This window comes from Dermochelys coriacea, chromosome 3 (assembly GCF_009764565.3).
Source record: "Dermochelys coriacea isolate rDerCor1 chromosome 3, rDerCor1.pri.v4, whole genome shotgun sequence".
NCBI lineage: Eukaryota > Metazoa > Chordata > Testudines > Dermochelyidae > Dermochelys > Dermochelys coriacea.
Genome location: NC_050070.1, coordinates 31,683,354 through 31,698,156, shown reverse-complemented (window position 1 = coordinate 31,698,156; position 14,803 = coordinate 31,683,354). Strand labels below are relative to the sequence as shown.

The 14,803-nt window shown below is 40.4% G+C and overlaps 1 protein-coding gene across 1 annotated transcript in view; it reads left to right on the top strand.

Moving 5' to 3' along the window:
- CPSF3 (cleavage and polyadenylation specific factor 3) overlaps positions 1-14,803 on the top strand; it is a 57,902-nt gene that overhangs the window by 7,605 nt on the left and 35,494 nt on the right. The window contains exons 2-5 of the mRNA XM_038397778.1: positions 631-694; positions 1,397-1,494; positions 4,956-5,084; positions 11,576-11,753. Of these exons, the coding sequence (XP_038253706.1) occupies positions 631-694; positions 1,397-1,494; positions 4,956-5,084; positions 11,576-11,753 (469 nt within the window). The remainder of the gene's footprint in view (positions 1-630; positions 695-1,396; positions 1,495-4,955; positions 5,085-11,575; positions 11,754-14,803) is intronic.

Genomic DNA, 14,803 nt, shown 5'->3' with positions numbered 1-14,803 from the left:
GGCAGTGAGGAAAAGAGATGGTAAAAGGAAAAGCAAAAAGAGCTTAATTATTTTAAAACAATGTACCTTAGGGTAGTTTGACAATTGGTTTTGCTTTTTGTGTTTTTTCTCCTTTCACTGAAAATTTTGTGTCTAATAAAAAAAATCAGCATAATAACTTGCGGGCATTTCCTGTTAACTCTGAAATAATTCTGTGCTGGGCTAATAGTATCTGATACCTTAAGTTCATTCAGCCTACGAAACAGTTGTTGTATTGTAAATAGAAAGCACCCTCAAGTTATCAAAATATTTCAGGGGTCAGTTTGCTTTTAAGCATTTAGATTGCTTTAGCCCATGTCTGCAACAAGCATTCACTTGCCATCCTAGAGAAAAGATAGTAGTCCTTTCCCAAATTTATGTCTTCTGTGCTTTAGTCATGGACAGGATCTCAGTTTCATTCAATGAAATGTCACTGTTCAGTTTAAATAGTGATTGGCCTATCATTCTACAGTTGGATTGTTAAACAGCAGAATGGTGAGTTCTGCAAACAGGCATCTAAATGCACTTAAAACAGAGTTGTAGTTAACTGTATTTAGATAGCATGGGTGGTTTTTTGTTTTTGCTAACTTTATCATGGATTTCCTTTCACAGAGGTGCTGGACAAGAAGTAGGAAGATCATGCATTATTCTGGAGTTTAAAGGAAGAAAAATAATGGTAATTATTTGTATACACCTGAATTACCAGGATCTGTTGTAAAAAGCTATTGTGTGTTAAATCCAGGTTCCTCACAAAAGTCTGGTATCAATGACTGTCTTTCCCTAAACAGGCAAAGTCTCTGGTTCCCAAGAGCAACGTTACCTAGAGGATGTGATATTATATGAGATTTTAATTTAGTAACAAAAGATGTGTAAAAAATCCTAAGAGAAAATTCAGGTATCTATCTATGTATAAGCGTAGGTGATATGCTCACAATCTAGTTTTCAGTGGTGTCTGAGCCTAACCATTATTTTGTTCACACAGTTGTGTGTGTATGCACAGATGCTCTGTTTGCTTTTCCAGCATTAATGCCTGTGTGCTCAGGTGATAGAATCCACACATGAAAGGCTGTTTACCTATGCTCTCAACTGTTACTGTTGGAAAAGTGTGGCTGGAGGCTCGTGTAGGTACAAAATTGCACATGCAAAGGCTCATGTCTGAAAAATAGGCTTTCAAAAGGCATTCAGTTTTCCACTGAAGATAAGTCACCTATACAGATACCGTAGAGGCTAGCTTGGAGTCTAATATATCACAATGTGTCAAAAACTGTGAATAAGCAAAATGAATTTTTTCCACTCACTTGTAACTGTGCCATAAATTTGTGTGTGGTTTTTTATAGGTTTTTAGTAGGAGTTTTAATTGTTTTTCATCACTTTTCAGCTTGATTGTGGAATTCACCCTGGCCTAGAAGGAATGGATGCCCTTCCTTACATTGACTTGATAGATCCTGCTGAGATTGATCTTCTCTTAATCAGTCAGTAAGTTGCATTTAGAACAAGAATTAATGCTTGCTTTGAATTCTTGCTCTAAGCAGTGTTGACTTCCAACTTTAAGCAGTGTTGACTTTCAACTTTTAAGAAGGGTTGGGAGCAGATGTCATCCAGATACTATTGGTGTGATGAAAGGACAGTAGTTCCCAATATTTTTGTAGTGTGAACTGTTGCATAATATGTTGATTGCATATTGATTATATTACTGATTTAGTTTCCCCAATTAGCAGTCTGAAATTTGGCTGGTTCTTGTCCCAAAATCAGGCTCAGTATTATCAGAATTAGTGTTCAGTTGGGAGCCTTGACATGCACAGTTGCAATACTCTCACTTAGGAAATCACACTATATTTATAATAGTTTTATTAATACAGTTAGCAATTTCACAAACACTCCAACCCAGCAAAGCAGTTAGAGATAATACAAAATGAGCTGAGCATCCATAGGCTTACACCATCTTTTGCAAACAACCTGAAGTGTTAGTTATCTTTCTCATCTTTCCCCTCACCATTGTCAGTGGTTGTCATCCTGACATCTCCCCAGGTACACAGGCCAGGATACAGCTGTTATAATGACAGGTTTCAGAGTAGCAGCCGTGTTAGTCTGTATTCGCAAAAAGAAAAGGAGTACTTGTGGCACCTTAGAGACTAACAAATTTATTTGAGCATAAGCTTTCGTGAGCTACAGCTCACTTCATCGGATGCATTCAGTGGAAAATACCTTGAACAGGTGGTTCCGCAGTTTCTTTGAGAGTGTGTGGCATAAGCTGTCAGCATAGTCTGTGTGGTATGTAGATTATAATGGATTTTTTACCTTCAGTCCTTTTGGTATGATGTCCGTCTGTTTGCATTTGGAAAGGAAGATGATGTCTGTCTGTATCTGTATGAGTATTTTCCACTGAATGCATCCGATGAAGTGAGCTGTAGCTCACGAAAGCTTATGCTCAAATAAATTTGTTAGTCTCTAAGCTTTTATAATATGTTATATTGAGACCACTATGCTTAATGCATGTTCAATAGGGGTTTCAGTCCCTTTTCCTTATTTGTAGTTCCTCTCCCTACTGATATTGGGGTGCCCTTCTTTCATAGGTTATTAATCCTTTTACATCAAGCTTGTTAGCATATGTCAATTAGTTACCATGGCATTCTTGTGATCAGACATCTGCTGATGTCCCCAACTAAAAAATATTCCAAGCTGGTATAAACTAGCATCTTGTGATTACCTGTCAGCAGTTTAGTCATTACAGCATTCCATCTTATGATCTAAGATTACTCTTGGTTAGCTACTTATGCTAAGGCCTTTTGGGCCTTATGCCTTAATTGGTTTAGCTAAATTATTGTCTTGCAGGTTATTGGTTTATTGCCTTAATTTATACCTGTGGCTCACCTAGCAAATACCTATAGGCTACAAAACTATTTCTTAATGTCATGGCTATCCTTCATGTCCATTGTGACCTCGTGGCCACCCTCCCCTCCCTTTTGTGATCACATAAATCACATAAAAAAAGAACAGGAGTACTTGTGGCACCTTAGAGACTAACAAATTTATTAGAGCATAAGCTTTCGTGGGTTACAGCCCACTTCATCGGATGCATAATGTCAACTTCAGCAGTTGTTTATGTTGAAAAGAAATATTAGGAAAGTATTTATTGTATTTGTAGCTGTCTTTAATGGGTATTGGATCAGGAGTTGAGAAGGCACCTGTTGACTTAAATGGGTCTTGGATTGGGCTTATAATATGACTTAGCAGCTGGAAACAAGGAGAGCCAGCGCTGTGTGACCAGTTAGCTCTCCATGGACCACCAATGCCCCACAGACCAGAGTTTGAGAAATGCTGATAAAGGGGTTACAGAGGCATTCACTCAGATACTTTATGTAATTAAGATGCACTTGTTGCACCTTTATCTCAAAACCACTGTTTTAAAATTAGCATCATTAGTAGGAGTGACCAATTTGTTATCTAGTATGCTACTAAAAACATATTTTAGTGGTTCACTTCTAATCTGTGGTGGCCCATGTGCCAACTTTGGGGCTACTGCTATTAGCTTTATTCTGTCGTCCATTGTGTTTGTGTTTGAGATGTTCATTCTCTTACATCAAATTATCAGTCCTTTTTCTTTAGATGCAAAAACCCTGTAATTGTAAGGTTCTATAGTAAAATTTCATCAAGAAATGCAGATATTAAAATGCAAAAGTTAACTTTTCTCTATTCCATTTTAATATATCAATCTTAATATCTTGGAATATACAGAATGCATAATTTAGCCCAGTTAACATTGCTGATGAAAACCTAATTTCCTGATTTTTTGTAACATAGCATTAATGTGGTAAATTAGTGAATGGTTTGGCATTTAAAAAAGACGGTTGAAATCCTACTCAGAGTAGCTATCAATGGTTCACTGTCAAACTGAGATGTTGCATCTAATGGGGTCCTGCAGGGGTCAGTCCTGGGTCCAGTACTAGTCAATATCTCATGACTTGGATAATGAATTGGAGAGTATGCTTATAAAATTTGCAGATGACACCAAGCTGGGAGGGGTCACAAGCACTCTGGAGGGCAGGTTTAGAATTGAAAACGACCTTGACAAAATGGAGGATTGGTCTGAAAGCAACAAGATGGAAATTCAATAAAGACAAGTGCAAAGTATTACACTTAGGAAAGTAAAATCAAATGCAAAATCCCAAATTGGGAATAACTGGCTAGGCAGTAGTACTGCTGAAAAGGATCTTGGGGATTACAGGGGATCAGAAATTTAACAGGAGTGATTCAAGTGTGAAAAAGACTAATATTATTCATTGGGTATATTTAACAAGGAGTGTTGCATGTTAGAAATGGAAGGTAATTGTCCTGCTGTACTAGGCACTGGTGAGGCCTCAGCTGGAGCACTGTGTCCAATTCATGGCATCATACTTTAGGAAAGATGTAGACAAACTGGAAAGAATCCAGTGGAGAGCAACAAAAATGATAAAAAATTTAGCAAACCTGAGCTATGAGGAAAGATTTTAAAAAAACAGACATCTGTAGTCTTGAGAAAAGAAGACTGCGGGAGGGGAGAATCTGATAATAGTCTTTGAATATATTAAGTGCTGTTATAGAAAGAAGTGTGATCAATTGTTCTCCATGCCTATGAAGGTAGGACAAAAAGTAAGCGGTTTAATCTGCATCAGGGAGAGTTAGGTTAGATAGTAGGGAAAAAATTCTAACTGTATGGGTTGTTAAATTCTGGGATAGGCTTCCAAGGAAGGTTGTTGAATGCCCATTATTGGAGGCTTTTAAGAACAGGTTAGACAAATGACTCTCAGGGATGATCTAGCTTTACTTGGTCCTGCCTCAGTGTAGGGGGCTGGACTTGATGACCTCCCAAGGTCTCTCTCAAACCTACATTTCTATGGTTCTGTGATTTGTATTATGTGATATTAATGTATTAACTGTATTCATTTGTCTATTTTAAGTTTTCATTTGGATCACTGTGGGGCTTTACCATGGTTTCTGCAGAAGACCAGTTTTAAAGGAAGAACATTTATGACTCATGCTACAAAAGCTATTTACAGGTGGCTTCTTTCAGATTACGTCAAGGTTAGGTAAGTTGACACTCTGGTTGTTTTTATAATTCCCTCTTGAATTATTGCTCCTGTCTGTCCAGTGGGGGAAGAGTGTGGGAAATGATGCAATGACGTGGGGGGCTTTGAATGCAGTTTGTTATATCTTATATTTTTAAAAGACCACTGTCAATTTAACAGTCATATGTAAATTTCTTTAAAAGTTCACTTACTTAGGTTACTAATAACATTTAATTTAGAGCATTAAAAATGAAGGAAAATACCTCTAATTTACTTTCATTTGTCATGTTTACTTTTTGCATTTCCTGAAGCTCTGATAATGGAAGTAGACAAGTCTATTTCACTTTTAGGTGCTAATGTTGGGTTGCAAACATGAAAAGGGAATTTTGTTTGTTTGTTTTGTTTTAAAAACCCACAAAGATCAAATTGTGTAAAATTCCGTGGAAACACAAGTTTTTGGAAACATGTCCTTTGGTCTTATGAGATGGTTTGTATCAAACCTCGACTTTTTTTTGGTCCAAATTTGAACCTTTAGGCTGCTTTCATAGTTTGAGATTAACAGTGAGCATGGCATTATATATATTAAATTATACATTTCAAATGTTAACTATATTGGTATTGTGTTCAAGTATAAGGATAGTTCCTTTTGGTCTAACTCCCATTCCCCAAACATATATTGCCTGAACTGTGTGTTGGGTGAGTTTATTAGTAGGTAGTTCTGTAATTTATTTTTGCTCTCTTCCACAGGCATCCATTCCCTGAAAGGTCAAACAGTAATTGTCCCTTTGCATTATTGTAATAGTTATTATATAATGTCAAATGTAAACATTAATAGAGATGAGGTTGTGTCCCCGACCAGTATGCAAAATTTTAGGGTGCTTTGCATGCATAAGCCTGTTAAGTGGATGTAATAGGGGAGTCTGTGGAAGCAAAGTATTTGTTTGCAGAAAGCCTTAAGCAGCTTCTTGCCTGAAGGAGGTAATATAGCAGCTTTAAAAATTTTGGATTTATCTCTTGGTGGCAGGAATTATGGGAAAGAGATACAAACTTTGGGAAAGTGGTCCTGCAATCCTTGTCTAATAGACTCTGAGCCCCACCTCCTGTGAGTCACATGTGGAATATGTGTCTGCATCGACTCGAAGAAGAAACTCTTACTTATTGTAACTGTAGTTTTTTGAGAGGTGATGCTGACATGTATTCCACAAAACCACCCTCTGTCCCTTCTGCACTGGAGTTTAGTCTCTGGATATTCAGTACAAAGGAATTCAGGGGTGGAGGGCAGCGTCAGGACAGGCACCGCCTCATGTAGCCAGGGAACGGGCTTTGACCACAAGGTATGAACGCGACCCCTGCAGGTATTGCTAAGTAAAATTCTCTGACTCCAGTACCCTGGGCGCATGCACAGTGAAGTGGAATACACGTCTGCACAACATCTCAAAGAACTAGAGTTACTGTAAGTAACAATTTCTTCTGCCTAAGAGGCCACTAAGGGTTTTGTAGCCTGCTCCTTGATCTGTTCCAGGATGGGAACCTCTGATGATTTGTAGGCTTCCACAATACAGAGTCTAATCAACCTAATGATGGAGGATTTGGAAGCTCTGAGTCCCTAGCACTTTGAGTGGAAGGACATGAAAAGGGAGCCTGATCTTCTTGTAAATTCTATATGCTTAAGAGAGATTTTTTTCAATGGTCTTCTAACATATAAGGAGTGCCAGGCCTTTTCAGTTGGGTGTTGTGGTTTTGGACAAAACAAAGGAAGTATGAGCTCTTAAAGTGTGGAAGGAGGAATTTACCTAAGAAAGGATTCTAGTTCCCCCTTTAGTTATGTGTCTGTTGTCACGGTATCTGACTGAACCAGGACCTGGGCCCCCTTAGGGTGAGCTGGAACCTTTGCAGAGCTAGCTTGACCACTCTCAGTTCTAGGAGATTTAATCTATGAGCCTTTTCCTTCTGGTTTCCAAGGCCCTAGGATGTTGGGTCTCTAGGTGAGCTCCCAAGCCCTCCAGGCTGGCATCTGTTGTGAGGACTGAAGGATCTGGACAGCAGATGGACATATCGTTTTGGACTCACCACCAGTGTAAGGTGTTGAAAACCTGTGTCGGTACCTGTACTTGATCCTTCATTTGTTCCAGAGCCTTAGTATAAAGGCTTGAAAAGATGTCTGAACTGTGACTGTGCCCAGGAAGTGATCCCTATGCACGAGACCTGGAGTCCTAGCAGTTGGCAATATAATTCTATGGTGGGTCTCCTGTGGCTCTGGAGGAAGATAATTCCTGGATTTCCTGAAACCTTTCTAATGATGGGTAGATTCTTGCTATCAAGGTAGCTATTTCTGCCGCTAGGTGTTTTATTCTGGTGGACGGAACCAGGGAACTTTTCTTGGCATTGATGAGTAAGCCATGCACCTGGAGGAGACATGATTAGCTGAATATACAGTCTTTATTCACAGACAGGGAGATCCCTTGACTGTTTATAATGTTCCTTTTTACTTCCAAGTGGTTGATTGTTTGAAGTTGTCTTTGACAGTTTTCCATTGAGTATTCTGAGATGCAGTAAGGGTAGACAATTAAACCTTGTAGTTCATCACTGGCTGATCAGGGAGAGGTGAAAACTCCCTCATATTTGAATGGGCCAGCACTGAGATATATGATTCCTGGTGACTAACTTTTATTCCAAGACCATAAGGTATAATTTTCAATATAGTTACATTATTCCTTAAATATTACACTTGCACAAATTTTGCAATGATTATGAGAATTGATAAGTTACAAGCTTTTAGGAGAGATCTGACATGCTACTTTTCATAGATAAATACCATGGAAATGATATAATAGTTGTAGTGAGTTTGTCAGGTCTGAGATGGGAGTTCCTTATAGAGAGTGGTATATGTTGGCAACGGTGGGTCTCTATGTCCCAAGTAGAACCTGAAGAACATTTATTTTGGGAAACCCCCTTTAACACTGCCATATCCAGAAGATGAGACATTTCATTCTAGATCAGATTGTGTTTTACTGCATTGTTGGATTTAGGTGATTGGATGAAGAACCATTGGACTGGAGCCCACAGCTTGAGGGAATATCCCTGGCTCACTCTTCCTCACTCATTTTTCTGTGGTTGATGAGCCATTCCTCTAGGAAATGTGAAATTCTGTCCCCTAGCTTCAGTTCTGGACGGAGGCCTACACAATCTTGGTCATAAAGTAGGTCGGATGGGTGAGGGGCCAAGGTCCCTCTGGGCTTCCCCCTGAATCTCAATTCTACTTTTTTTCCCTTTGAGAACCTGTTGTCTCCTTGGTGGTACAGGTGTGGTTGTCCCTTCACTGTTACAAAGAGCGAAAGGAGTGCATGTGTCTGAAAGCTGATTAATGTACTCTCTGAACTTAGTGGGGCAGGTTGAGATTTTGCCACACTGTCAGCCACCACCTTCTTCAGCCTTTCTCCAAAAATGAGGGAGTCTGTCAACTTGGCCACACACAGAACCTGCCTAGAGTGAGTGTCCACCTTCCAGGCACAGAGCCCTAGGTGGCATCTAGATACACTGAAAGCCGTGGCTCGGACTGAGAACTTCATTGCATCTATTGAGGCATTAGTTACAAAAGCTGTTGCTAGGGAGACTTTCTTTAAAATTGAACCAAAGTCAGGGTGATCTCTTCCTTTAAGTGTTTTGAGATCTTCCAGCTAGGAAAGAGATGCTCCTGCAAAGCAGGGAACTGCCAGGACACTCGGACGGTGGTGGAGGAGTCCGCAAAGTCATTTTGAGAGTAGCCTCCATCTTTCTGTCTGTTGTGTCCTTAGAACACCCCCTCTAAGGCCTGGGCTACACTTGGGTGGGGGGTGGGGTTTTCGAACTAAATACACAACTTCAGCTATGCTATTCACGTAGCTGAAGTTGAAGTATCTTAGTTCGACTTACCTGGCCGTCCTCACGGCGGCAAGTTGACCTCAGTGGCTTCCCCATCGACTCTGCTTACTCCTTCTGCCAAGGTGGAGTACAGGTGTCGATTCAGGGATTGATTTACCGTGTCTAGATGAGACACAATAAATCGATCCCCGATAGATCGATCACTATGCGCCGATCCGAAGGGTAGTGAAGACGTACCCTTAGGGAATAACCATGTCCCTGGTGAGGGACCCTGTGGCGGGTCAGCCTTTGGTATCAGGAATAGATCCCTTTTGGTTCTTGAAAGTTATGGAGCCTGAAGTTGCTCTTGTTAATGCGCTTGCCCTTATAAGGCTTTTTCCACTCATCCCTAATCACTTTCTTGAAGGAGGAGTGAAGGGGTATCACCACCTCAGGAGTGGATTTTGAGGGAACCTATTTACTCTGAGGTTTACTCTCAAGAACCTGCTCAGGTTGGATTTGAATCATGGAAACAACCTTGTTGCACATAGCTTGAAATTTCTCAGGGGAGAAAAAACTTGGCTGCATTTTCCACCCATCCTGTTCACATTCAGAGAGAGACAGTTCACTTGCCTCGGTGCCCTGAGTCAAGTTGTCAGAGTCCTCATCGGTTTTTGAAGCCTCTCCCTCCTCTGCACGGGGGTTTCTAGTCCATTCTTCCCCCGCTGGAGTTGTGACTGCCTAGGTGGGTAGGGGACCCCACCTGCCTGTTTTGACTTGCAGCCCCAGGACTGGTTGGCTGTGTGCAAGCTGTGCACAACTCACTATCTGCCAAAACTAGGAGATTCACAAATAGAACACTGCTTGGATCTAATCTTGTGTTTTCTTGGCCGCTCTGCCATGACTTCAAGGGGCAGAGGAGCTGGGCAGGGCAATGCTACAGCAGAGGCTTAGAGAGAATTAAATCCTGAGGGAGGAGGACGAATGTCAGAGAGGGAAAACGTTGCTCCCCTCTGCTCAAAAACTGAGCAGAAACAGCTCAAATTGAAAAAGAGCAGGAGCAATAGCAGCCACCACTGTCTGCTGCCATAGAGGCAGAGAAACTGGTGGCAAGTGAGAGCAAAGAGAATGTGGCCAAAGCGTGGTGCCAAACTGCTGATCTGCCTCCATGAAGTTGCAGACAGAGGAGAGCAGCCCTGGTGTCCAGGATTGTGGGAGAATACTGGGCTGCTTGGTTAAATGCCTATATTTGTTCCTCCTTTCTTCATTATTCTTCTGTATTTTGGGAGAGGGGCCATCCTTTTAGTACGACGTTTGAGCCCTGAGCATAATTTGGGAGTTCCACAAATATTAATTGTACATTTTACAGTTTCACCAGATAGTTTAATTTTAAAACACAAAAGGTCAGTTTAAAGGAAAAAAGGTAATGGACCGGTGTATTATGAGAGAGAAGGTGGGTGAGGTAATATCTTTTATCTTCTGTTGGTGAGAGGTCAGATACAGTGTCTCTATCACTCCTAATCCTCAAAGGAAACCTGCACAACACTTTAGGAAGACTAGGCTGGGAGCTTAAATTCATAACTCTGCTCGACACTAGAAATCATGGCCTGAATAGAGACTCTGGATTTATGGCTTATTGCAACAATCTGTAACCCACTAGCCCCTTCCTCTTTATCTTATGACTGCAGGGGTACTAACGAAAGTAGCTTTTGAGCCACTCTACCTTAGGGCAGGTCTACACTACAGCGGGATCGAGGCTCTGAGATCGATCCACCGGCAGTTGATTTAACAGGTCTCGTAAAGACCTCTCCAGTCGACCCCTGTACTCTACCCCCAACAAGAAGAGTAAGATAAGTCAATGGGATATTTTCTGCCCTCGACTTACCGCTGTAATGTAGATATAGCTCACATTCCAAGGCACCATTCTAAGGCTAACTGTAGTAGGAAGAGAGCCTAAAACACTAACCACTGATGCTAAACAATCTGTTCCACCTTGCATTTAGCTGTGAAGCTTGGAGAACCTTTTCTAGCCCTGTATGAAGAGCTCTGTGTGGCTCAAAAGCTTGTCTTCCTCGCCAACAGAGGTTGGTCTAATAAAAGATATTTCCTCACCCATGGTCTCTAATATCCTGGGACATTTGTTTTTACATGAATGACAGAATCTGAATCTGGGAAATATGTCATAATTAACGTATGCTAACTTTCCTCCACATAGATTTTAGCTAAGCAGTATGTGATATCCCTCTCCACATTGGGATCAGATGTATGATAGATATAGCGATCGTTAAGTGTTAGGCATAGGCAGGCTTTTTTGTGTGAGAACTGTGTTATGATCTGGTTACTGAAGCAGGCTATAAATTATATTTTTATTATTTGTATTAAAGTAGTGCCCATTGGGAACCCATTGTGCTGGTAGTACAAGACGCTGCCTTGCATGAAAAAGAAAGTCTAAGGTGGCCTTTCTGAAAATATTACCTGTTCATACTGGTTAGGGAAATTGTGTTTGAAACCATGGCTCTAGCTGGTTCAATATTTAATTTGGAAGGAATCTGCAGTTTTGAATGGGGATCTTAAGTGGAGTTACAAAATCTATCAAAGGAGCACATCTGTAATTATTCTGTAACGTAAACCAATGAAACTAGCTGATACTTAGCCATTTCATTTTTATACAGCAATATTTCAGCAGATGACATGCTGTATACGGAAACAGATCTGGAAGAAAGCATGGACAAAATTGAAACCATCAACTTTCATGAAGTAAAAGAGGTGGCAGGAATCAAGTTCTGGTGTTACCATGCGGGCCATGTCCTGGGAGCAGCCATGTTTATGATTGAAATAGCTGGTGTGAAGGTATTGTTTTAGTATAGAGCAGTAACCCCTTGTCAAAAAAATTTATTATTAGTTTTTAAGCAATGGCAATGTGTTCAGAGCTCAAAATATGAAAACAGGCAAGGAACCCCAATCCAAACACGTTGGAAGACCCAGAAGGAGGCTTTGTCTTGAAATATTATTTTTAATCAATTATAGCGGGTGAGGGACAGCAATTTTATTTAAGTGAGATAGTATATGTGGGCTTTGTGGAAGAGGTGAATTTTAAGTATATGATCTAAGCTTGGAATGATTTAGCACAGAGATTACCAAACTGTGGTCTGCTGAGAGCTGGCTCGTAACCTGTTGCTAGCTGTCCTTGCATCCAGTAGTTAAATTGCATTAAAAGGCAACTTAATCCATAACTACTTTACTTTCCTATGTCTGTCTGTCTATCTAGGAACTTAACTAGCCTCCATCACTATAGTATTATAGTGCCTCACATTAATTAATTAATCTTCACAACACCCTTGTGAGGTAGGGAAATATTCTTTTTCCCATTTTTATGTACAGGGAGCTGAAGCACAGAAAAATGTAATAATTTGTCCAAGCTTTTACAACAAGTCTGTGGAAGAATCAGATGTCAGACACAGATTTGTGAATTCCAGTTCAGTATCTGGACAGGAAAACCAGTCTTCCTCCCTATAAGCAATTTCTAAGATGTCCACAGGCACACTAAGAAGTAATCACAAATGGGAGACAAAATGTTTTGTGTAGTTGCAAATGGGAAGATGGTGATCCACAAGATAATTTCCCTATTAAAATATAGTTTACATTATGAAAGTTTGAGAACCTCTGGCTTAGCAAGATTCAGAAAGGGTTAAGAACATATATTGAGAAGACTCTAGTTCAGTGGTTCCCAAGCTTGTTCCGCCGCTTGTGCACAGAAAGCCCCTGGCGGGCAGCGCCTGTTTGTTTACCTGCCGCGTCCACCGGTTTCGGCCGATCGCGGCTGCCAGTGGCCGCGGTTCGCTGCTCCAGGCCAATAGGAGCTGCTGGAAGCAGCATGGGCCGATGGACGTACTGGCCGCCGCTTCCAGCAGCTCCCATTGGCCTGGAGCAGCAAACCGCAGCCACTGGGAGCTGCGATCGGTCGAACCTGCGGACGCAGCAGGTAAACAAACAGGCGCTGCCCACCGCAGGCTTTCCCTGCACAAGTGGTGGAACAAGTTTGGGAACCACTGCTCTAGTTAAATAACTAGAATAAAAATTAGAACCGGTATTGGTCTTCTTGCTGATCATCACTTGGTGGTAGGAAGAAACAACCTTTCCTCTCTGTTGTGTGTATTGCTCAAATTATTATTTTTTTATGTGCATTATGTTCTGTGCTTTCTCTTGAAGCATGGGGTATCGGCTACAAGCTGCACAGACCAAGCAAGCTCCACAGACCATTTATCTTTTCCACTACTGGTCATCTGTGTTCTTATTCAGATTTTGAGCATGATTTGTATTTAAACTCTGTTCAAATGAGTGATTGTAGGATATAGCATGTTGAAATTATGAAGTGAAAATCCTGTAATTCACTCTGTTTGGGCTCAATTTGCCATTCACTATGCACTTGGGAATTGATCTGAGAGTGACCAATTTGGTTGGAAAGCAGGATAAAGACTTTACAGAAAGCATTTTAAATTATGGGTTTTCCTTTAAAAATAAGTGTGCAGTTTTCTCAGTTTAAAATAATAATGTGGAAATATCAGAGTCTTTAGTACAACATAATCTAATTAAAATAGTTCAGTTTGATGGTTGTTCATTGTGCTGATATTCTCAAATGGAAGCTCTTGAGTTTACTTTCTTGCATCATCAATAGTGTATTTTTTTTAAAAGATCTTAATGGCTTGTGGACTGGTGCAAAACTCTAAAAATGTCACTTTGTAACAGAAAGGAGGAACTACAAAAATATTGATACTTATGTTTATAGCTGCTTATATATACTGCTTGAAATCTTTCAGTCACTGCAATTAGGATTTGTTTATTGTATTCATAATAAAACCTATAAGCACAATGTATTTATCAAAGCAGTCTTCAATACAGGTACGTTTGAACCTTTTATTATAAATCCATAAACATTAGCTTTGCCAAAATATTAAACTTTTCCTCTACAAAACATGTTGTTAATATCTTTTTGCTGACTTAATCATTCTGTCTAGTTTCAGAGTAGCAGCCATGTTAGTCTGTATTCTCAAAAAGAAAAGGAGTACTTGTGGCACCTTAAGAGACTAACAAATTTATTAGAGCATAAGCTTTCGTGAGCTACAGCTCACTTCATCGGATGCATTTGGTGGAAAAAACAGGAGAGATTTATATACACACACAGAGAACATGAAACAATGGGTTTATCATACACACTGTAAGGAGAAAAAAGAAAAGGAGTACTTGTGGCACCTTAGAGACTAACAAATGTATTAGAGCATAAGCTTTCGTGAGCTAACTACGTAAAAGAATGAATGGACACAAATCAGATGTCAAGAATTATAACATTCAAAAACCAGGGTTGGAGAACACTTCAATCTCTCTGGTCACTCGATTACAGACCTAAGAGTGGCTATCCTTCAACAAAAAAGCTTCAAAAACAGACTCCAAGGATAAAAGGAGTACCGGTGGCACCTTAGAGACTAACAAATTTATTAGAGCATAAGCTTTCGTGAGCTACAGCTCACTTCATAGCTTATGCTCTAATAAATTTGTTAGTCTCTAAGGTGCCACCGGTACTCCTTTTCTTTTTGCGAATACAGACTAACACGGCTGCTACTATGGGACTCCAAGGAGAGACTGCTGAATTGGAATTAATTTGCAAACTGGATACAATTAACTTAGGCTTGAATAGAGACTGGGAATGGATGAGTCGTTACACAAAGTAAAACTATTTCCCCATGGTATTTCTCCCCCCCACCCCACCTCCCACTGTTCCTCTGATATTCTTGTTAACTGCTGGAATTAGCCTACCTTGCTTGTCACCATGAAAGGTTTTCCTCCTTTCCCCCCCCTGCTGCTGGTGATGGCTTATCTTAAGTGATCACTCTCCTTACGGTGTG